Here is a 25431-nt window from a genome sequence, read left to right as displayed (position 1 = left end):
GTATCGGTGTGGTGCCTGGAATGGAAAAGCCTCTTGTCTTACTTTGTGATAACAATGGAGCAATAGCCAACAGTAAGGAACCTCGAAGTCACAAGAGAAGCAAACATATAGAAAGGAAATATCATATCACCAAAGAATATGTGGCAAGAGGGGATGTACTGGTTGAGAAAGTGAACACAGAAGAAAACTTAGCTGATCCATTCACCAAAGTCTTGGCAGTGACTGCATTTGAAAAGCACCGTCAGAATTTAGGATTAATTGAGATGTTTATATTAGTGCAAGTGAGAGTTTGTTGGGTTTTATGCCCTAAATAAAACTCCATTTCAATGTAATCCATTTTATTCAATATCAATAAAGAAACAAAAGTATTTTTCATTCATTTGTATGTTTTGGTTCATCTTATCAATTGCTTGTCTATTTGATTTATAAATTCATCCAAACCCTTTTCACATGCTTGATCCTGTTTATTGTGTTGTCAACACAGTGGAAAGTAAACATGACTATGTGATTAAAGATTCCTAGATTTATCAAAACACTGGGGTTTTACTGATATGACAATCTACAACTGAGTTTACTTGCATTTGAAGAAATGCTATGTTCTTTCCAGAGCATTGGTTAAAGTAAAGCTTGGGTTGGATGCATGGAGTATGCATCGGAAGGGACCGATATTGAACTTTGACATAGATTTATTAAACTTACTGTAATATCTATTCAAGTCAATATCGCCTAGTTGATCCTAAATCAAATGATCTTAATCCTGATATGATTAGGTTCAATCTCAAGAGTGTTATTCGTGTTCTTTGATTTGTTAGTTAAGTCTACTTTTGGGTCAGGGTGATACGTACATTTTAGGAACACGGTAGTGCAATTGAGTGGGAGCGCTAACATAAATATAGAATCTATAGCTTCTATCTGGCAAATAGAAAGTAAAGGATGATTTCCTTCGAGCTTGACCAAACGGAAATAAATTGTGGAGTACTCATTTCACTTAGCTGAAATATCATTTATACGGGGTTAAGTGTTTTAAGGATAAAATACATTGTAGGGTGTTACGGTAATCTAATCCCTTTACAGTGTAGATCATCTATATAGAGGATCATTGATCAAATTAGGATTATAACAATGGATAACTAATGACGTGTCTATATGGTGGAACATATAGAGTGTTCTATATACTGAGAGTGTAATTCTAAGTTCTATGCGTGGATTCAACGAAGAATTAATAATTCAGTGAATTTAGGATGTAAATTCTTGATCTGCTTATTGGAAGCTCGGATATATAGACCCATGGTCCCCCCACTAGTTGAGACAATACTACTTGTAAGACTCATTTAATTGGTTTTGATTAATCAATTATAATTCTCAAATTGGTTTTGGAGAAGTGCTAAACAAACCACGATATTGGACTCGGTGATGGAAGCAGAATACATAGCTGCAGCAGAAGCTGCTAAAGAGCTTGTCTAGCTAAGAAAGTTCTTCACCAGTATCGGTGTCGTGCTTGGAATGGAAAAGCCTCTGGTCCTACTTTGTGATAATAATGGAGCAATAGCCAATAGTAAGGAACCTCGAAGCCACAAGAGAAGCAAACACGTAGAAAGGAAGTATCACATCATCAGAGAATATGTGGCAAGAGGGGATGTACTGGTTGAGAAAGTGGACACAGAAGACAACTTAGTTGATCCATTCACCAAAGTCTTGGCTATAACTGCATTTGAAAAGCACCATCAGAATTTAGGATTAATTGATATGTACTGATTAGTTTTATATTAGTGCAAGTGGGAGTTTGTTGGGTTTTATGCCCTAAATAAAACTCCATTTCAATGTAATCCATTTTATTTAACATCAATAAAGAAACAGAAGTATTTTTCATTCATTTGTGTATGTTTTGGTTCATCTTATCAATTTCTTGTCTATTTGATTTATAAATTCATCTAAAACCCTTTTCACATACTTGATCCTGTTTATTGTATTGTCAACACATTGGAAAGTAAACATGACTATGTGAATAAAGATTCCTAGATTTATCAAACACATGGTTTTACTGATATGACAATCTACAACAGAGTTTACTTGCATTTGGAGAAGTGCTATGTTCTTTCCAGAGCATTGGTTAATGTAAAGCTCAGGTTGGGTGCATGGAGTATGCATCGGAAGGGACCGATATTGAACTTTGACATAGATTTAATTAAACTTACCGTAATATCTATTCCAGCCAATATCGCCTAGTTGATCCTAGATCAAATGATGTTAATCCTGATATGATTAAGTTCAATCTCAAGAGTGTTATTCGTGTTCTTTGATTTGTTAGTTAGGCCTACTTTTGGGTCAGGGTGATACGTACATTTTGGGAACACGGTAGTGCAATTGAGTGGGAGATCTAACATAAATAAGGAATCTATAGCTGCTATCTGGCGAATAGAAAGTAAAGGATGATTTCCTTCGAGCTTGACCAAACGAAAATAAATGGTGGAGTACTAATTTCACATAGCTGAAATATCATTTATACGGGGTTAAGTGTTTTAAGGATAAAATACATTGTAGGGTGTTACGGTAATCTAATCCCTTTACAGTGTAGATCATCTATATAGAGGATCATTGATCAAATTAGGATTATAACAATGGATAACTAATGACGTGTCTATATGGTGGAACATATAGAGCGTTCTATATACTGAGAGTGTAATTCTAAGTTCTATGCGTGGATTCAACGAAGAATTAATAATTCAGTGAATTTAGGATGTAAATTCTTGATCTGCTTATTGGAAGCTCGGATATATAGACCCATGGTCCCCCCACTAGTTGAGACAATACTACTTGTAAGACTCATTTAATTGGTTTTGATTAATCAATTATAATTCTCAAATTAGACTATGTCTATTTGTGAATTTTTCACTAAGCAAGGGCAAAACTGTAAAGAAAGAGTTTTTAGGGTATATTTGTTAATTAAGATACTTTGTTTGGTCTAATTAATAAATATGATAAATGACAATATTATTTAATAATTATTTATAGTTATTAAATAGTTGAAATTGACATTTAAATGGTTGAATTTGAAAATTGGCGTTTTTAAGAAAATGAGATGCAGAAATGATAAAACAGCAAAATTGCAAAAGTGAGGCCCAAGTCCACTAAGCCATGGCCGGCCACCTTTGTAGGTTTTATCATTTAATATTTTCATTATTTTAATGTCAAATAATTCAAACCTAACCCTATGTGGCATGCTATAAATAGATAGTGATGGCTTCAGGAAAAAGTGACTTTGCATCTTGTTTCCTTCAGAGAAAAACCTGAGCCTTCACTCTATACCTAGCCGCCACTCTCCTTTCTTCTTCTTCATTGAATATTTCGAACCCACTTAGTGATAGAGTAGTGCCCCAACACAACAAGTAGTACCTCAATCATAGTGAGGAAAATCGTGAAGAAAGACATTTCAACAGGAAGGACATTCGGGCTCAGATCTTGATAATACTCTGCGACAGAAAGGATACAAGGGTTAGAGATCTGAGTGGAAGGAGACATATTATTCCGCTGCACCCAATGTAAGGTTTCTCATACTTTATATGTGTTTATTTATAATCGTTTTAGAAGTTCATATTTAGGGTGTTAATGAACATACTTGTGAGTAGATCTAAGATCCTGGTAAAATAATTTCCAACAATAAGCTCATCCTGGCCAGCCTATAGACTCCCCTTGGCTGGCCAGACATGGTGGTGCAAATCCTTGACAGCTCGCTTAACTTCTTTCGCTTGTTGCTTGACGGGTTTGCCATGCCTTGTAAGGAGACTTTGTCTTGCTTTTGACAAGGCTATATTCCTACTCTGTCTTGGCTTACATGGACATGACACGTTAAGTGGATAAAATTTGGGATAACAATATATAAGAGTAATTTGCGGCATAAATACCTAAGTTTAACTCTCCGTTACAAATAAATACATAAGTTTAATTTTTAGCGGTAATACCTAAGTTATAATTTTGAAACTTCCGTAAGTACTTACCATTAAATGTCAAGTTATTATGCACATGTCATTTTTTTTATTACAAATTTAAATTAATATTTTTTTTTAAAAAAAATAAAAAATTCAATAACCTGGACCAATCAAAGATTGTCGCGTGACAATTTACAGAAATTTTAAAATTATAACTTAAATATTATTATGCAAAAAATTAAACTTAACAACTTATTTACAACCGGAATTAAAGTTAATTATTTATGTACTCTACATTTTTTTTAATTATGCAAAAAATGAAATATATTTTCAACTAGGGTTTAAGCACAACCTTGACTTCTTTCTCTTAAACCTGTGTTCCTCAGGTGAAGAGCACTGCATTCCTTCGGAAATGACACTACTCGTCTAATTTCCAACCCAAAAATTCCCCTCCTCAACCTCAACCCCAACTCACTCTCCTCTCCTCTGCTATGAGACTCCTCTCCCCCAAAACCCTCTTTCTCTTCTCTTCTTCTACTTGCTCTGCTTCGCGTCCCACTTTTTTTCTTCTCTCCAACTACTATTCCTCTTCGTCTTCTACTCCATTTTCAAGGCGTCAGGAGGAAGAGTCCCGAAACGTCAGAGTCTCGGTCTGGTGGGACTTCGAGAATTGCAATGTCCCTTCGGGAGTTAATGTCTTCAAAGTCTCTCGCAACATCACTGCGGCTATCAGAGCCAGTGGGATTAAGGGTCCCATTGAGATCACCGCCTTTGGGGATATGGTGCAGCTCTCGAGACTTAAACAGGAGGCCCTTTCAGCCACCGGCATCAATCTCGCTCACATTCCTCAGGGTTAGTTTCTATTCTCAAAATCACGAACCGATTGTTGTTTGTTTCGAGTGTGAGAGATATGCCGGGTGGGAAATGCAGATGACTAGACTACCATATCGTCATATTGCTTTGTTTGTGTTGATATGAATTTAGTATGCCTACGCTGAGGGAGAACCCTTGGAATTTAACTGACCAAGATATAGAGCTGTGTAAACTGTTATTGCATTGATATGAATGGAATTAAATGTTATATGGGATGGACAAACAATGGAAATTGAGTAATGATATTATGCTGTGCTGTAGGAGTATTCAAATGTTACGGGCATTATGTGAGAATCTTAAGTATAATATTTTGATTATTCTACATTGCCGAATGTTTTATACCTCCGGATGGTTTAAGCAGATTCAGCTTCTTTGACTAAGCAGGCTATGTTTGCTGTTGTTGGGTTCTTCATTGTGTAAGGCAATACTCTAGTTATCAAACTGTAGCTGGTGAAACAGAATTGGTTCTTGTTAAAACATTTGAACCAAATAGATATGATCATTTTTACTTTATATGGATCAGGAAGAGCAACTACAAAGCCACGGTGTTCTTTGTTTTTATGGTTCTCATTAATCTTCTATTCAGTGCAGGTGGGAAGAATAGTGCTGATAGATCTCTTCTTTTAAATCTTATGTATTGGGTTTCTCAAAATCCTCCTCCAGCACATCTTTTCTTAATATCTGGTGACAGGGATTTTGCTAGCATTTTACACCGGTTAAGAATGAATAACTACAATATACTTCTGGCCAGTCCAGGACATGCTCCTAGTGTTCTTTGTAGTGCTGCAAGTATCATGTGGCATTGGCATGATTTGCTTCGCGGTGAGAACCTTACAGGAAAATACTTTAACCAGCCACCAGATGGTCCTTATGGTTCTTGGTACGGACACTATAAAGTGCCACTTCTTGATCCTTATTCAGATCTTGAGCAACGTGGGTGTTTACAAATTGAGGAATCATCTGAAATCAGTATAGACGATAAGCCTCATTCAGTTCCAAAGGCAGTCCTGGCACCCTGTACAGACGATAAGCCACATCCGGTTCCCAGTAAAAATGATAAGCCTCTTCCAGCTCCAAAGGCAGTTCTGGAGCCCAGTACAGATGATAAGCCTCATCCAGTTCCCAGGGGAGTTCAGAAGCAGATTCATCAGATAGTGAACTTACATCCTGGAGGACTCTCAATTACAGAGCTTCGTGATAAGTTGGCGAAATGCGGCATGAATTTAAGTAAAGACTATTATGGATATAAAAGGTTTCTTCCCTTCCTTTTATCACAAAAGAAAATTCTAAGAATCAAAACAGAAGGAGATGGTCGTTACCTTATAAGTCCGGTCAACCAGAAATCTCCTGAAACATCTAGGGACAATTTAGATGCTTACACAGAAACAGTTGGTAATAATAATATTGAAGATAAAGATTTCAATACTCTTTCAAAACTGAGTTGTGATGAGAAATCTGTAAAAGTAGGTGAAAAAAAGAAAACATTACCAAAATTACTTGAGAAGCAATCCATAACTCCACTTGCTGACCTAAATGTGGAGAAGCCATTGGAAAAAGCACAAAAGCCTCTTGTGGATGATAATACAATGGAAATGGTTAATAAAGCAGAATCTGACAGTAGTTTTTCCCCTGGAGATGTGAAGATTGTTAAAACAGTTTCACCAGAATCTGAAGGTTCTTTTTCTCCTGTGTCAGAGCAAGACTCTACATCTGAGGTTGGTTTTTTAAGAAAAGTTTGGACTAAATGGTTTGGAAGTAAAAGTGATGGTTTTGATAATAAGACTTCAAAAGATCAAGATCATTCTTGTACTTCTGCTGATTGTTTTGAGGATAAAAGCCATACTACTCCAGTGGATGACTCTACTTCTGAGATTGGCGCAAAGAAGGAAAAACATGAGCAAATGCATTTAAAGTCAACAGATTCTTTTGCTGTTTCAGTATTTCCTTCAACACATTCTTTGTCCACAAATGAGGTGGCAATGGACAATAGCACCAGTACAAGTTCGGAGGCTTATGAGAACAAAACAGTAAATAGGCCAGGGTTTTTTGATCGAGTCAAAAATTGGTGTAAATTTTGGAGAAATTCCCCTGAAGATCATTCCTCTGATAGACTAAACCCAATTAGTTGTCATTCTGAAAAGCAGAAGCTTTTTCTGAAGGACTCATTTTGGAGTAGTATGGAATCATTTTTGAAGACACCCAAAGGATCACTTATTGTCTCTAAAACAATGACCAGGTATTGCCTATGTGAATGTATATATATATTTCATTTTGTTATTTCGTCCTTGCTTCATTCTGATATTTACATATGTTTAAAAATTTATACAAATCATTCGACCAAAATGGGAGTCTAAAGCTAATAATAATTGTGAAAGATGCTTGGAATTGCACGAACTGTGTCAATACCGTACAAAATAATCTTCTTTACTTTTGATAAAAGCAATCATTAAACCTTAGACAGCTTCTCCTGCCCTCCCCTGTGGCTGTTTCATTTTGAGCATGATTTCTATGTTGTTAAAGAATGACCATAACTACCTTTTAGCTCAATAGAACCTTTTGTCCATGCTTTATCTCAGGGAGCAGTTGGCACAAAATCTTCAGAGAGAAGGGCCTTTAAGTCATGAGCTCTTTGGAGAAAATGATCTTCTTCACTTGATTGATATATTAATATCAGAAAAGAAATGGGTGGAAGAATGCTCCTCAGAAGTTTTCCCTTTCAAACTCACTCAAGTTGGGAAATCTGAGAATGCTACTCATGTAGATTCATCACCTTTCACTAAAACAATTCCACCCAGCAGGTCCAATGATGAGGTATTAGCTGACTGTCAAAAGCTTGTAAATGAGATGCTGAAAGAGCACCCTAAGGGATTTTTTTTAGGTTTCTTTAGAAAACATTTTCTTGAAAAGTATGGATACTATCTTGATTTACAGAAGCTTGGTTTTGAAAAGTTGGCTGCTCTTTTAGAGAACATGTCTGGCGTGAAAGTAGAGTCTGGTTATGTAATTCCTTTCGATAAAGCCCCAAATATTACGAGTGTGAAAAGTACTTCTGTCCCTGACAAACAAGAGGCCAATCATATAGTAGCCTTAGATTGTGAATCTTCTGATTCATCAAAGAAAGGCAATGGTTCAGACATGCTGTGGGATGAACTTGGGCCTGTTGCATCGCCAAAATCTGCGACTTCCAAACTTGGATTGGTGTTGAAGACTGAAGTTGAATCAATGGAGAAACAAATGGAATTTGACTATGAGCCTGTCCTTTCCGATGATGACTTATCTGATTCAGGAGAAACATCACATATGACTCGAGCTGAAGGGGAGAGAATGGCCAGAGGGGCGGAAGATGGTAGCTCTCTTCTTCAGATTCTTGATTCGTGGTACAGTAGCAAGGGAGGTGACAGTTGCAAGGACAAATCAGAAAATGTAAATGGGTTACTTGATTTCTCAAAAAACACAGCAAAGTTATCTGGTTCATCCGGTGTCAAAGGTCAAACCTCTTTGAAAAGCATAGTGAGGAAGCAACGGCCTCAGAAAAGCTACTCTTTTGTTTCAGACCAAGTAACTAATGACAGCAATGAGAAGCTTGTTGATGGAATATTAGGAAACTTAATGAAGTCCAATGAATCTTTTGCTTCAGACCAAGTTACTGATGACAATAATGAGAATTTGACCAATGGTGTGAACTTAGGGAAATCCAATGGCGATGATGAGGATCTTGATGATGAAATATTGGGGAACTCAAGGAAAGTTGATGAATCTTTTGTGTCTGACCAAGTTACTGATGACAGTAATGAGAATCCCATCAAAAGGTTCTCAGGAAACTTAAGGAAAACCAACGAGTCTTCTGTTCTAGACCAAGTTACCAATGACCATAATGAGGCACCCGATGATGTGATATTAGTTGACTCAAAGAAATGCAATGATTCAAGAAAGGAAGGTTTCAAGGCTCTATGTGACTGAGAATACAAGGCAACCGAAGACAAAATATCAGTACACTCTAATTTTCTAAAGGAATTCAGGTGGTGATATTAGTTGCTTTATAGTTGTTTAGCTATAGGCTTTCATTACTGCATTTTCTTCAATAGTATTCTTTTGAAGATGGAATGGAGGATAGGAAAGGGAAACCCATTAGAGAACAGAGAATAAAAAGGAAAGTACATGCATAAAAATGAGATTATGTACTTTGTTATATTCTATCAAATTTAGATTCAAGCCAAATTTGTGCCATTTTCTGTCTTGACTATTGTTACTTGTCAGGGCCACCCGCAGATCAAACTTGAAAATTACCACAAAATAATAATAATAGTGAAACAAAATCTGGCTATTAATATTATGACTCAAGCAAGCACTTTATTTTTGGAAATATTTAATAAATTGAGGAATACTTTTTTTTTTATCTATTAATTAAAAATATCATCATATTATATTTTATTAAAATATACTCACTTTTATGAGTGAATTGTCTAATATATTTTCACTCTCTATTTAAGTCTAGCATATAATTTACAGTAACTTAAAAGGTCTAATGGGAACATCATCTATAAAAGTGGGTATATTTTAAAAAATATAAAAAATAAAGATAAAAATTAAAACAAGTAAAATAAAGTGAGTATACAATGTACTTACAAAGCCCAAAAGATTAAACATAAGTAAACATGCATGGATCTCACAAAGAAATGACCTAACAACAACAAAAACAAGTAGATTACAAAAAAGGTCTAAAGCCAATATCACAAAGGACAAGGGAGATAAACACCCATCATTACAATGACAAAGAAAACAACGCCCGACCTGCCAGGAACAACCACAACAATCCATACAAAATGACTAGACAAATCACACCATCAAACAAAAACCACACGGTAAAAGAGACAAAACAATGCGAGGGTGCATCGCCCTTGAGGGAGTGCTCAAGATTGGAAATGCTAGTATGGAACTCTAAGGCGCACCAAAGTCAAAGATCGACGATGATAGAAATCCCAAAATACAAAGTCACAACCCTTCACCACACACCTAAGACAACCCAATACCAACAACCACCACAACACTGTCGACAACAACTATTGATTAAACTGCTAACAAAAATAAAAAGAAGAACGATAGTACCGAATGAAAATTCTGGGTTGAGTCGCGGACTAAGTTGCTCTCTTTAAGATGTTCGCAACACTGCCTAGGAATGTGCAAGCAGTCAGAATTCGTTGGTTGTCCCCAGGATAAAACAGCCCAGTCTATCTAGGGGTTTCATAAAATACCCAATCCAATTCAATACGTACAATCCAATCTAATCCAATCCGCAAAATGCAGATATCTACACTTGTGCGAATTAGATTAGATTAGAAAATCTAAAATCTGTGTTAGCCCAAGATATGTTTCCAAGAGGGGGCGGTGAATTGGAAATTTAAACTAATTTCGGTAAATTAAAACTTTTAACACAAAATTATGCAATTAGTCACTTAATCAAATAAAAGCAAGTAGTATGGCAAGCAATATATTAAGACAAATAATTAAACTTGTAAAGTAAAGAGTTTAAGGATAGAAAATGCAAACTCTCGATTTTTACAAGGTTCGATAGAGCTATGCCACCTACGTCCTTGGTCTTCAAAGCTATGGACCTAGCTTTGAGTTCCAATATCGAGTCAAGTTAACGGGCTTGACTAACCCTTACAACCGGGAAATTTTCACCAAGGTATTTCCAAACCTCTTACAATAGTTTCGCACCCCCGAGGACTATTAACCTCTTTCTCAGATTGTTGTAGTGCCAATCTCACTATTACCGGGTTGTTTACAATACCGGTTCCAACCTCACCTCAATCACAATATGGAAATGTGTTTGATGTTACAAGCTAAAATCACTCTAGAGATATGATGATACAATGGAAACCTAGAGTGAAAAGCAAGCACACTCAAGATGAATAAAATCAAATTTTGGCTCAAAGTGTGTGAAAAGTGTTTGTTTGGATTTCAAACTTGGAAGCTCATTAATCTCACTTAGATAGGTTAGATATTTGAAATAAATGCTCAACCAATATTCATTTTTGAGTGAAAAACAAGTTTATATAGTGTAGGAACAAAAGTAGCCGTTTATAGCCGTTAGCACATTTTTCAAAAAGAATCTTGGGAAAAACGGACTACCTATTTTAAAACGGACTACCTTTCTGTGAAAAACGGACTACCTATTTTAAATAGGTAGGCCGAAAATCAGGCAGGTTCAAAACTTGCATTTTTCGGCACTAAAACGTGCATAACTCTTTACTCGATTATCCGATTTCAAAAATTCCAATTTTGTTCTCTTAGTTAAACAAAATGTGATTTAGAAATTCAATCAAAAAAAATTTTGGACTATCGTGTGAGAAAACTTGTTGCACAAGTTAGTGAATGGGCCAAAATTTAAATTTATAAAACTTTGTGTGCTATGCAAATCACTTTAACAAGACTAAAGTAAATTTATACGATTTAATTTTGAGTAGTCTTGATGTAGATGAGCCTCCTAGCTTGATTTGCATGTTTTTGATCCCATGTTGACTTTTCCCGAGAGTTGACTTTTGACTTTAACTTTGACTTTCGGGTTGACTTTTGACTTTGGGCTTTTGAAGACCTATTTTGAATAGGGTCTTGAGTTGTTGATCTCTTGATGAATCTTTTGCTCTTGATATGCTTGTTGAATCCATTTAGGGTTGCTTTAAAAAGTTTGGTAAAAATACCAATTTATTTATTTTCTCTTTTAATTTTGCTACAAAATCAACAAATCATTAGTAACAAATAATAATCAAATATTTGTTAATCATCAAAACAAGGAGATATAAAAGTTTGAGTTAACAATCTGCACTTGTGCGGATTGTATGTTGATTGACATGTAAAAGTAACCGATCCAATAGAATCTACACATATTTAGATATATTTTAAAATATATATATATATATATATATATATATATGTATGCAACTAATATTTTAATGTAAAGAATAGTAATTTAAAAAATCCAATACATACGATAAAAATATATTCAAAATATAATAATTAAATTTATATTTCATTCTTATTTATAAGGAAAATATAATCTAAAATTAAATTAAATTTTTCTAAATACGTATAAATTTTTTCTTCTTGCTTTGAATTTGTTATGTTTTTGTTTCATTTATTTTTATTTGTTGTTGGAGACATAAAACAACAATAATTTTTTTTTTTTTTTGTTAGTTATATGAAAAAAAATATTTTTTTTAATAAATATTAAAGGCTAATTAGGATTTTTGCCCACTAAACTCTAACATGTACTAAATTATGTCCCCTGAACTTTTTTGGCTGTTAAAAATTCCCCCTGAACTATTGAGATTATTAGATTTAAGGACTTTTGTCTAATTTCATTCAATTTTACTAATTCAGTGATTGTTTATGTACTAAACCATGCTCCCCAAATTTTAGTATCTACCAAATCATGCCCATCAAACTTTTACATGTACTAAATCATGCCTCCTGAACTTTCATCCAGGTTAGACATTTTTTTACTAAAATTGGACAAAAGTCCTTAAATCAAATAATCTCAATAGTTCATGGGGCATTTTTAACGACCTTAAAAGTTCAGGGGCATAATTTGGTACATGTCAAAGTTTGGGGGTAAAAATCTTAATTAGCCAATATTAAATAATTAAATATTAAAAAGTAACCGATCCAATATGCACTTTTGCGGATTGGATTGGATTTGAGTTACTATGCGGATTAGATCCAAAATATTAAATTCACACCTAGTGCGGATCGGATGCACTACGAGCAAAATAGTGTAGATTGAATCGGATGAACACCCTTAACTATATCAGAACCCCATTGCACTGTAGAGAACTGTCAAATACACCCTAAAATTTATGATGTCGCAGATGGAATTTTTTTTTTTTTGTGAAAACTGTGTTTTTTTTCGCTATAAGAAAGATGTATTCTTTCCATCAGTTCAATCGCATTATATAGATGAATGGATTGAAATAACATAACAGGAAGAATGTATTCTTAATCGTGGGGTGTAATTGGTTTAACGTGTCCCATTAACTGATACGATTAAGCAATCAATTTCAACTAAACATGTTTCTCAATTAAATTAAAAAATAAAAAATAATAATTGTATTAAATAATTGTTTTGTAAAAAATAATAAAGTGTCACACCACACCACACTAACCAACCAACCCAGCTCGAATCGGACAAACGGTGTGCGCGTGTGTGTGGTGGGTCAAGTGTGTGAGTCCTCACCCATTCACACAAAACTAGATACCCCTTGGGGTCCAAACCCAAATGCTAAAGTTGCACTCTACATACCCTTGTAAACAAGGGTTCATATCCCATGTGGGACTCTTTCCACTTCACACACACTAGAACACTTCTATATTTTGTTAAAATATTCATCAAAGTTCCAACATTTCCAACTTGAATTTATTTAAAAAATATTTCCATCTACTATTATCATTCAACAGTAAGATTGAGTATAAACAAAGGTATCTTTCGATTTGAACCTCTATGTAGTGAATACGATTTAAATTTTACTAGAGTGACCCGTAGTCTTGAACTCTATCTCTAACATTGTACCACGCAACAACCTTTACAAGGGTGTAATCAAAAGCACGTGCGCTAATGGCCATGCACGTCTATCCCAGTATAGTGAACGCTCTAGAAATTTTGCTTAAAATTTCATAGGAAACGGCCCCACTCCCACATTCCCATAGGTGATTCTATTTAGAGTACTCCTGTAGCTCGGTACTCTACTCTAGTTGGAGTATAGATCTCATTAGGAGCTTCTATTAACTCAACCTTAAAATGCTTCAGGAATTCATGCTTCTCTTTTCGTATAATTATAGCATGATCTCACTTTTATCACTTGATAACTTGTTATTACCCATGAAACCTATTTCTTGGGATCTCCAGTCTATAGGTCGGGTTGCCACTATGAGTAATTCATCAATTTAAGGGCAATAAGTCCCATTCCTTTCTATGTTTTAAGGACTTTCTCTCTAGCTAAACCTTTCGTCAAAGGATCAGCCAAGTTATCATCAGTGCGTACATGATCCACTCTTACAGCTCCTGTTGAGAGAAACTCTCTAACACTGATATGCTTATGATGTATTTGTCGTGTCTTACAGTTGTAATAACAATTCTAAACTTTTGCATTAGCCGCAGTATTATTGCAATGGATCAACACTATTGGAATAGGTCTTTCCCATACATGAATCTCAGCTAGCAGGCTTCTATTAGTCAGCCTGCTTCTTCATTAGCAGTAGCTAGTACAATCATTTCAGACTCCATTATAGATTGAGCTAAAATAGTCTGTTTCTTAGACTTCCATGAAATAGCTCCACGAGTTATGCTAAAAATATAGCCACTGGTTGCCTTGGAGTCATCTCATAAAGTGTTCCAATCAACATCACTATACCCTTCAAGGACAGCCAAAAACATCTAATAATGCAATCCAAGGGTCAATGTTCTTTTGAGGTATCTCATGACCCTCTCAATAGCATTCAAATGCTTTGTGCCACGGGCTCACCTTTTCAGGCAGCGGAATACCCGTGCGACACCTTGACTTCTTTAAGCCAATGTTAGCCTTCCAACCATTCGAGTAACAATGGGCTCATTTTTTGCGCGACCGTGTGCCTCGTGCACACTTTCATCTCTCGAATAACTCTCGTCGAGTCATGCTCGCAAGTATCCATGAGTGCATCCATGCATCGAGGCTCTCTAGCCAAGATAGGTTCTCACTATGATAAGGCAAATTCTAACACTGTCGCTCACCTAGTCACTTGTGACCAAGGTAGCTTGTCTGGCAAGATGCCAACACCAAGTTGACGTGCTAATGCTTCTCCTCATGCCTCATTCGATATTGTCCGAACAGTCTCCCTCATTGCCCAAGGACTCCCATACGTCCATGGTTCAATCCTCAAGGCATCATGCCTCCATGCATGTTGGCAGGCCCTCGAGATAAGGCACCAAACTAGTTGCATATATTAGACTTCTGTCTCTAAAAATCTTCACAATTTTATTTGATAATTATTTATAATTATTAAATAAATAATTTTGACATTTACAGGATTGAAATTGGAAAATATGGCATTAGTGAAAGAAATATAAATTGTTGAATAAAATAGCAAAATTGTAACTAGTGAGGTCCATTATGTATGGCCGGCCACTTAAGCTATTTTCAGCCATTACTTTATCCTTTTTATTCCATATAATTTAAATCATAAACTCTAGTTGAAATACTATAAAAAGAATAAGATGACTCCCATTCTCATCAATCTCTCATAACCTAAATTTTATTCTTTGTCAAACAACTAGAAGTTGAGAGCCTCCTTTTATAGAATTTCAAAATCCATTCCTTCTTCTTCTTCATTCAATTCGAACCATAGTGAAGAGTAAATGCCGACTCATATCAAGTCAAGCACCCAATCATAGAGTGGAAGATTGTAAAGAATCCATAATTTCCACACTTCATCTTTCATTTCCACAAGCTTCCTCCAATACCAGCTGCTATGGATAGAGGCCTTGTGGTTCCAGGAGTCCCCCTTTTTTAAGTAGACATTATGAATCCACTTAACCCACAGGTTATCCTTCTTTGTGGCTAATGTCCATATGTTTTTAATCAATGCTGCTCTGTTCCAGGTACCAATGTTCAAAAATCCAATACCTCCTGCTCACTTGGGTTGGCATACTTTCTCCCAAGCAATAGCACCTGCTCCTGTCATATTGCTACTGCCTCTCCATAGAAAACTTCTGCAAATTCTTTCTATTTCAGTCACTACTTTCTTTGGTAGTACCAAAATCTGACTCCAATATGTAAGAATGGTTAGCAGTACAAAGTTGATGAGAATTGATTTGCCTAAAAAAGAAATATGTCTAGTGCTCTAGGTCTTAATTCGAGCTGTCATTTTGTCAACTAAAATCTTACATTATGCTTGTGAGATTCTTTTTGCACAAATTGGTATGCCTAGATACTGCAAAGCTCTCCTTTTTTTGAAGGAAGCAAGAATTAATCTATACATAAAGTATTTACAATTGTTCAAACCAAGTTCTATCTTCTTGTTCAACTTTCCTTGGCATTATACAGGTAGTCCTAGTCTTAATATGCCACTTAAGCTCCTGTATAGAAAGTTTCAACGAATCAAAGCTTGTTTTCCAAATCTTGATGTTCCTTTGTTGCCAAATATGATACACCAGACCAGCTATGGCAGCAGCGTATACCATTTTCCTGAATTTACTTCTTTTCGATCTATCAATCCACCTATTGAGGATATGCAAATATGTTGCTTGCACATTCCAATTCAGGCAATCTTTAACCTGTTGTAACCAACTTCTAGATACCATACAATCAAAAAAAAAATATAAGAAACAGTTTCATCTTAATTACTGCAGAAAAAGCAAGTGGCAACCTCAATAATCTTGAATTTGTGCAGCCTAGCTCTTGTTTTTAATCTGTCATGTACTGCCATCCATAGTATGAAGCTGTGTTTAGGGCTATTAAGTCTAGACCATACCTGCTTGCTCCATTGAACTCTATCCTGAGTTTTATGGATCAATTTATATCATGCTGCTATCTGGTATAGCCCTACAGTAAATTGGCTATGATCCATAATTTTCATCACTTCATCTTTTATTTCCACAAGCTTCCTCCAATACCAGCTGCTATGGATGGAGGCCTTGTGGTTCCAGCAGTCTCCCTTTTTTAAGTAGACATTATGAATCCACTTAACCCACGGGTTATCATTCTTTGTGGCTAATGTCCATATGTTTTTAATCAATGCTGCTCTGTTCCAGGTACCAATGTTCAAAAATCCAATACCTCCTGCTCACTTAGGTTGGCATACTTTCCCCCAAGCAATAGCACCTGCTCCTATCATATTGCTACTGCATCTCCACAGAAAACTTTTGCAAATTCTTTCTATTTCAGTCACTACTTTCTTTGGTAGTACCAAAATCTGATTCCAATATGTAAGAATGGTTAGCAGTACAGAGTTGATGAGAATTGATCTGCCTGCAAAAGAAATGTGTCTAGTGCTCTAGGTCTTAATTCGAGCTGTCATTTTGTCAACTAAAATCTTACATTCTTTTTGCACAAATTGGTATGCCTATATACTTGAAAGGAATAGAGCTTCCGCTGAATCTAGAAAGCTCTATCACCTTTTATATCTCATTCTTCTTCATCCCAGCACAGTATATAGCAGTCTTGCTATTATTAGGACAAAGACCTGAGGTTCTTGAGAAGAGTCACTAGATTTGGTCTTACACTATTCTTGTATTTTCAATCTCTTTTGCCCAAAAATACCACTTTTTATCTCCATCTTTTGCAGAACTTAAACTACTAAAGCAGAGTTTAAATTTACTCGGCTACAAAGAAGAAAAGTATTGTTCATTTTTTTTTTTTGCTTTGACTTTTTACATGTGTGTGGTGAGAAATTTATTTTCTTTTTACAGAGAAAACAAATTCAGTTTTGGCAGTTTGAACCGACCAAACCGCGATTTACAATGGTCGGTTTTAAGAAAATTTCTAGATTGATCGCTCGATATTCAGATTGTACGAATTCAGACCGAAAATAAAAATTTGGATTTTTATATAGAAAAAACCGACCAAACTAACTGGTGCTCCTAGGTGTTGGTGTCGAACTCATTGCATTGGCTTAGGCCACAACAACACCCACAATCATTCTTATTTCAGATGACTCCACGAATCTAAGACCATTTTCAATAGTTACACCAATTTAGTGTGTAATCTACATAGTTTAGTGTAAAAAAATTTACCTTTTGGTGCAACAACTCTAGTGATTCACACTAAATATCACACAAAATGTTCTATCAAATAAATATATTTTACTTAAAAGGTCTCACATTTTATGTTATTTACACTAATAACTAAAAATAACTAATTTATGAAATAATTAGTAAGAATTATATTATGACTACTAGTAAATTTAAAATCTTAAAATATTTAGTAAAATAAACATTTTTTAAACTAATTAAACATTTTTTTAAAAAAAAATAAAATAAAATATTATTGTAGTTCTATAGTTGATCCTAATATACACGATCATTTTCAAAATGAGCAAATAAAAGATTATGCAAAAGAGCTCACCAATAATATCAAGCATATCAACATTACCAAGATTCTCAAATACTTAAAGTCCATATCACCAATATTTGAAATTCTTCAAGGCTAAGATCCACAAGTGATCAATTTGACTATTGAGTTATTATTTTACTTAATGTTGTTGTTTTTAGTTTTATAACTTAGTGCTATGTTGTTTTTATTTTATTAATATTAGTATTTTTTTATTATTATTATTTTGTATTTGCAAATATATTAGTGTTTTAAATCAATTATTATTTTTGTGATAAATTTTAATTTGAGGACTAAAATATTAGATTATATTTTACAATTAAATTAAATAAGGGGTAGAATGAAAAAAAAAAAACTGTACACTAAATTAGTGTAAATTCAAAATCCAATACCACTAATGATATAGAATTTAATGTATATCAATTTAGTGTATCACTAGAGTGAAATTGTGTGAAGATTCTACACCAATTTAGTAAAGGAAATTGTAATAAATGGCCTTAAATCTCACACTGATGAAAGTTAAGGTCCATTTTTTTAAAAAATAAAGTAAATGGCCTTTTATAAATGTTAATACCTAAAATACCCTTGGTTATATAGATGAAGCTCAACTCTGTTTTTTTTCGATTGCTGTTTGCGCAGTGAAAAAAAATAATATACCACTAGCATAGTGAAAAAAAAAATTAAACAGAAAACTTAATTTAATATTCTACAAGTTTTTTTCTTCTTCTTTCCTTTATGAAATATCAATGAACATAAAATCAATATACCTCAATCAAATATAACTATACCTCATACTTAAACTAATATTTCATGTTTTTGCCTCTTTCGTTCATTATATACCATAGCACATTAAAACAATATACCACAATATTAAACTAATATATTTTCTTTCAATTTTTTTTCTTAGTATATTATTACACATAAAAACTATATATCATAATGTAAAATAACTATACCGAACACTAAACTATTATTCAATTCTTTTAATTTTATTTTTATTTCTTTCCTGCATGATATATAATATAACATACAAATACTATACCTTAGAGTAATATGAATATACCACAATAATTCTATAGTCAAATAAATATATAAAAAAAAAAAAAAAAAAAAAAACTTCCACAAGTTTTTTTTTTCTCTTTCTTTCATGATATACCATAGCAAATAAAAATAATATACCATCTATTTATTTATAAATATATCATAGCACATAATAAAGATATACCGTACAAAATAAAAAAAAAATACTAAAAACTTAAATTAATATTAAATAGTTTTTTTTCTTTCTATCCTTCACGATATATCATGTCACATACAAACGATATACCTTAGACCAATATGAATATACCATAAACTTAAACTAATATACTATTAAATAATTTTTTTTCACGATATACAATAGCATATAAAACTATATTCTGCAATCATAAGCATAAATACTATAGTGAAAAATTGATATACCACCAGTATAGTGGGAAAAAAAATATATATATGCCAAAACTTAATTTAATATTCCACATGTTTTTTTTTTCTTTGTCTTTCCTTCATGATATACTAATGAACATAAAGACAATATTTCCTAGTGAAATATAACTATACCTCAAACTTAAACTAATATTCCACATTTTTTAATTTCCGTCTTTCGTTCATTATATACCATAGCACATTAAAATAATATACTACAATCTTAAACTAATATACTACCTTCCAGTTTTTTTTAATATATTTTTACACATAAAAACGATATACTATTGTGCAAAATGACTATATCAAATACTTAATTATTCAAGGTTATAATTGTAATTTTATCATCAAACTTTTAACAGAATGAACATTTTGTTAATTTTTTTATAAAAATGGATATTTATTAACTTAATTGTTAGATTTAGGGCTACCCACTTAGTAAAATGATGTAGTATTAGAGATGCTCTAAGTAGTGATCCATACAATGCTTGCCAACTCACTTTGTCAATTTACTTGTCTTGGATTAGGTGGTTCGGAAGAAGTTGATTCATTATTGCTTGGAAAAGAAAGATACTTATGGTACAATAACTGCATGGAATATTCTTATCTAACATTGCATAATTATTAATATGCTTCATGATGATGATGTTGAATAGTTATAATGTTGTAATATATTATATGAGCTTTTATCATTTATCTAATTTTGAAGGTTACTAAATCTTATATTCATTAGTTTAGCAACTCACAATCACATCCATATCTTAATAGATATTATTAGGAAAATTTAAATTATTATATTTAATTTTTTTATTTAATTAAAAAAAATCTCATTATTATATTATATAGGCTAAATAAATCTATGGGTTGAGAAAAAAAATTATTCAACAAAGAAAATAGATTAAAAAAAATTAATTTTAATTATATATTTTATATAAATATAGTTTTAATACAGTGTAAAAAAATATTTTTTGATATTTTCTTAATTAAGCAACTAAATTAAATATAAAAACTAAAATGTACTTTTTATTATTCTCATCAAAATCTAATAGTTTAATATTTTTAAAATAGATATTTAAAGTTAAATTTTTTTAATAATTATGATATATACTTATAGGTGTGTTCATTGGATCACATCTAAAGTTTTTATGTCAATCGAGATCCGATCCAACAATTATATATTAGATGTTAGCTTTTACTATACGATCCGATCTATAATTATTTCAGTCATCCAATCGATCCAACATCCAATGGATATTAGATTAGATCGGTTTTATCCATTGGATATATTTCATAAATATTTATTGGTTTAATTTGAGTTTACCTAATATTTTAGACCTAGTATTTATTTGATCGCATCAAATATATTAAATATTTTAGATACAGTATCTATTGGATTGAATTGGATCCAACCAATCTAAATAAATAAAGAAGATTCTAATGTTAATTTATATATATACATTTATTTTTTGGGGCTTTATCATGTTTTACACTTCAAAATATTTCTTTTTTTGCATTTTTACGAAATTCTTCATAGAAACACTTATTGCAACTAGCGCTGCAACCTAAATGCAATAAAAAATCGTATAGATACCTCTATTGTAACTAGCACTGCAACCACTTTAGAAACTCAAACCGTAATTTTTTCTAAAAAAAAAAGTAAATAAAAAAAACAGTATATGGGGTAATTCCTCCTTTTTTTTTTTACTTATAACAGCATAAAATCTAATTACTCATTAAAGCTGAATGAAAATATTCATTATTTCAATTGGATGTATTTAATTTTTGGATACCTCATCCACATGCAATCGAATCTAATTTAATATTCAAATATAACACATCTAATCTAATCCAATTAAAATTAAATATCCTGTTTAGCCATTTATACACACCCCTACATATGCATGTCAATTTGAGAAGGATGCAACTCAAATAGATTTTGGATTTTGAATCAGAATCAAATTATTACAAAAAGGGCAAATTGGTGTTCAATTGGATTGCAGCAATACAATTAGTTTTGTACAGTACAATTGAAGAAGATTTGACTCCTGCTGAATGTTCAGAAAGAACAAGATTAAAAAAATCATGAATGTTGTCGACTTGCAAATGTAGCCAGGAACTTAAAATTTATCTTAGAAGTTAAAATATGTAACACATATAATTTAAAAAAATTTCAATTTCCCATATTTTGTTTTAATTGACTTAAAACAAAACCCTAAGAAATCCCGAAAGAAAATGGTTTCAAAACCTTATCCTGTCGTCTGAAAATGGTTCCCCTATTGTTCCAGGGAAAAGAAAAAACAAAACTCAGACCCTTAATGTTCGGCAAAGGAGAAAATAATAATAAGAATTGTTGACTTAACTCCACCCAAGGCCCACTAAAGTTACAATAATGTAAGAAAACAATTAAATATACGTAGAGTGGAGGTCGTAAATTCCAGCAATAACCCATTATCTATCCAACCGACTACGACCTTCAAACAAAGCCCAGTGGGACCCATTACAACCAACCCATGGGCCCATTCTAATCCCTACCCAACCCCTACCCTTGAATTGCGTTAAGAGAAAACTGTGTCTGTGTCCGACTGTGGAGGCATTGTCTTTATCCAAACCCATAAAACAATATTTCTTTTAATCTCATCTCAGCTTAACTCCTAAAATTCACATAAAAACGTCATTATATATTAAAAGCCCTTCTTTTCTCTTTCACTAGTATGTACATATTTGGCTTCATTCTCACCCGAGAAAATGGGCAAATTTTTATATTTTTCTTATTAAGTTGAATAGAAACTATTAACGAAGAGCTTTTTCTTTCTTTGTTTGCCTCATAAAAAATGTAATAGAAAAAGATAACCAGTTTTCAGTCTTTTCCTTTTCTCATTTTTTCTTTCTCAGCTGACCCAAAAGAGAGCCTTAGTTATCATGCATCACCAGTGCCTGCCAAGAGAACTACTGCTTCCACCTTTGTTCTTGGGAAAGAAGCCATTCTTTTGCTTTGATTTCGGCAGCTCATGGATGTCCATCACTTGGATAGTTCTTTGCTTCTTAGCTTCAACAAATAAAACACAAAGTAAAAAAAGAAATCAATACAAATTAATCAAAAAGAGACACACAAACATATGTAAAGAAATAAGCAGAGTAAATCACACCATTTTCAGCTTCTTTGTAATTTGCTTGGAGTCGTTTCCTTGCTGAAGCCAGCTTTGCAGCATCAAAATTCATCTCTCTTTGTTCTTTTTCTCTTTGTTCCCTCCTCTGTCTCTGCAAATTGTCAAAAAAAAAAGTTAATTTTAGTGACCATAATAATGAATGATTTCCTTTTGGCACTTCTTATGTTTTACACAATGAACTTTACAATGTTCAGCACCTGAGTAAAGACTTACACCTCTAATCAAACTAGGCTAAGATTTCAAGTATTTGGCAGAGTTGAGTTGTGTTTCTTATGTTTTTCAGAAATTTTATATTTTCTTCCTCCAATTTTCAGAATCCAAACATAGAGTTAGAAGACTCTAATTTGGAATCCATACATTTTGAAGAGCTGAGTCTGAGTGTAGGGCAGATGAAGTGATTGGTTTCGATGGAGCTTCTCTCCTGGGAGGGACTGCTTTGGGCTTGCGTTCAGGTTCTGAATTGTTCCTCTCTGATCCAGAACTTCCATCTGTGTTGACAAGAATAAAACAAAAAGAATTAATAGGGAAAACCCAAATGGATTAATCAGACGGAAATGAAGGTAGAAGTTTTAGAATATGATTCTACTCACTGTGTGGGTTAGGAGAGTAAGCAAAATCAGGAACCTAAGAACAAAATCAAAAGGAACAAAAGAATATTAGAAAGCATGACTAGAAATCAGATTTTCCACAACTTTGTACCCAAAGAACAAAATTAAATGGCAAGGGAAAAAAATCAACTAGCAAAAGGAATCTCTCCAACCTGGTGATGACCATTTTGGGGAATTCTCTGTGGCGGTGAGTCCCCATCTAAAGCCAATCATATACCAAATGAGAACACACACTTAACTAGTTAAGTTCAAATTTCAAACCAAAAGGATAAAACTAAAATGGAAAAAGGACTTGTACTAATGTACCCATGATTGCAGAGGCATGTTCTCCAGGGTTATTTAATTTTACCCATTCATCCACAATATCCTTCCATTTCCTGATAAACAAACAGCCTTAAAACCAAATAAGAACCCAACACCATTTTTTTTTAAGAAAAAAATAATAATAATAATAAAATTATTCCTTTTCATTGCTAGCTCAAACAAAGGGGAAAGTTGTCATCAAAACCTGACAAGTTGCTTCACCAATCTCCGAACTTCACTTGATGAATGCTTCCTCAAACGATTAACATGTCTCCCAATATCAGTTTCCTATATTACAGCAATTAAAGAACATTACATGAGAAAAGTAAAAGAAACAAACAAAACAGCAATGGCCACCACACAAGAATTACCCTGAGAGCTTGGAAAGTTATATCCATGTCCGCGAGACCTTGAAGCAGTCCAACCAAGCTATCTTCCGACTGTACAAGACAAACTAACCAATTCAGACCCAAATAAGCTACAGTATAAGCATAGAGATCAAATTAAATTAAAAGGTGAAACCTGGCCAGGATGCTCAAGAAGTTCCTTGATTTCAATAATCTTCTTTTGCTCATCGTCAAACAAACCTCCATAGGGATCTAATCCCTCATCGTCGTTATCATCCTCTTCCACCCTTCCGATGGACTCAGGTGTCGCCGGCGAAACCCTCTCCTTTACGGCAGAGGGTTTGGATTCCCTGTCGTACTGCCGAGGAGGAGAAAGGCTTCTCCGATCAGCGGCTTCCATGTTTCGGAACCCAGCAGTAATATTAGTAGTAGGAGCTGAAGAAGTCGCAGTCGCCGTGTAGAGACGCTCAACGATACCGTCTCGGCGTTTCTTCAGATCGCTGCCGTAATCAATGGAAGCTACAGCAATTGCTGTGTCGATAAGGGTCCAAACATCCACGCCGGAGCTATCCATTATGGTACGCAAATCATCGTAATCCATTCTCGAGATTCTGATTGACCGATCAACAATGGCGAACAAAAATAAAGGGAGAAAACAAAAACTGAGTTTCCAAAAAGAGCCGTAGATTCTCGATCTACAAGATGAAACGTGGTGCGAAATCAATGAATAAGAACCGAGCTTGCTCCGTCTCTAACATAACCAATCACAACAAACTAAGAAAACCCAATAATGCTAATCAGAAAATAGGAGAAACTCAGATCTGAAAATCCGGCTGCAATCTCTAAAAGTCGTCTTCTTCGTCGTTAACGTCGTAGCAGTCTCAGTTTCGGCGCGAAAATATTATAACCCCTGGAATTTTTCCGGGAAAGTTGAAACTGGGTCAGAGGATTGTATGCGGAAAGTCACCGATTATTTCTCTAAAGCACCGATTCATTCACGTACCTCGAAATTTCGATCGAAACAAACACAACCCTAGCAATAATATCTGCGAAAATAGAAACAATTTTAGTTTTTTATCTTATATATATTTTGGGTAGTTTTTTTTTTGAAAGAAATGTTTATGAATTGATTTTGGATTTTGGGTAAGCTCAATGCTGAGTTAAGATGAAGCAGCCAGCCACCATGATATTTTTGGATGCTTTCTCTCTCTCCAGGATTTGGTTCAGTGTGGGTTATGAGAGACAAGAAAGATAAAACATTATGTCATAATTATAATAATAATAATAATAATAATAGTAATAAGGGATTACTTTGAATATTTCATTGTTGGTGAGAATATATTATATTTTGTTTATGTGCTTAGTGCTTTGGTGGCAATTGAGGATGAGATGAGAATATTACAGGGTTATCAATTCTTCTATTGGTTTATGTCAGGGGTATTTTGGACATTACAAAATTACGTTTGATACAGAAAGATATTATATGCAGAGTATTATTACATAACATGTTATTACAATAAATGCAAGAGCACTCGTGCTTTCAAAAAAATGCAAGACCACTAAACACATTCTTCACTCAATTTTTAAAATATTTCAGTAAAATTTTAACTTTTTTTTTTATTTTATAATACAACTTTACATTATACCATACCTCAATATCTTTA

The 25431-nt window shown here is 33.7% G+C and overlaps 2 protein-coding genes across 5 annotated transcripts; one reads left to right on the top strand and one right to left on the bottom strand.

Moving 5' to 3' along the window:
- The first annotated feature begins 4277 nt into the window (after positions 1-4277).
- On the top strand, positions 4278-9025 carry LOC115714869 (uncharacterized). 2 transcript variants are annotated; one of them, XM_030643631.2, is made up of 3 exons: positions 4278-4778; positions 5391-7035; positions 7376-9025. In XM_030643631.2, the coding sequence occupies exons 1-3, from the start codon at positions 4418-4420 to the stop codon at positions 8757-8759; spliced, it is 3390 nt and encodes a 1129-aa protein (XP_030499491.2). In that variant the 5' UTR covers positions 4278-4417; the 3' UTR covers positions 8760-9025. The 2 variants fall into 2 exon arrangements, with proteins under 2 accessions (XP_030499491.2, XP_060970109.1); XM_061114126.1 differs by having other exon boundaries at positions 4646-4778; positions 5386-7035.
- Positions 9026-21999: 12974 nt separating this feature from the next.
- Positions 22000-25142, bottom strand: LOC115712302 (probable mediator of RNA polymerase II transcription subunit 26c). Of its 3 annotated transcripts, XM_030640563.2 has the most exons (10): positions 24771-25142; positions 23943-24677; positions 23792-23860; positions 23626-23708; positions 23424-23494; positions 23270-23316; positions 23100-23133; positions 22867-22997; positions 22489-22600; positions 22000-22388 (listed from the first exon to the last, which is right to left on the bottom strand). In XM_030640563.2, exons 2-10 carry the CDS (start codon positions 24366-24368, stop codon positions 22267-22269), a joined length of 1095 nt encoding a protein of 364 aa, XP_030496423.2. In that variant the 5' UTR covers positions 24369-24677; positions 24771-25142; the 3' UTR covers positions 22000-22266. The 3 variants fall into 3 exon arrangements, 1 of the variants encoding a protein (XP_030496423.2); XR_004010831.2 differs by lacking the exon at positions 22000-22388 and having other exon boundaries at positions 22502-22600; positions 22707-22997; positions 23943-25130; XR_009687352.1 differs by lacking the exon at positions 22000-22388 and having other exon boundaries at positions 22502-22600; positions 22723-22997; positions 23943-25130.
- Between the last annotated feature and the right edge of the window lie 289 nt (positions 25143-25431).

Source organism: Cannabis sativa, chromosome 4 (genome assembly GCF_029168945.1).
Source record: "Cannabis sativa cultivar Pink pepper isolate KNU-18-1 chromosome 4, ASM2916894v1, whole genome shotgun sequence".
NCBI classification, from domain to species: Eukaryota; Viridiplantae; Streptophyta; class Magnoliopsida; order Rosales; family Cannabaceae; genus Cannabis; species Cannabis sativa.
Note: the sequence above shows the minus strand (reverse complement) of the source record. Positions and strands in the feature narration are given on the sequence as shown.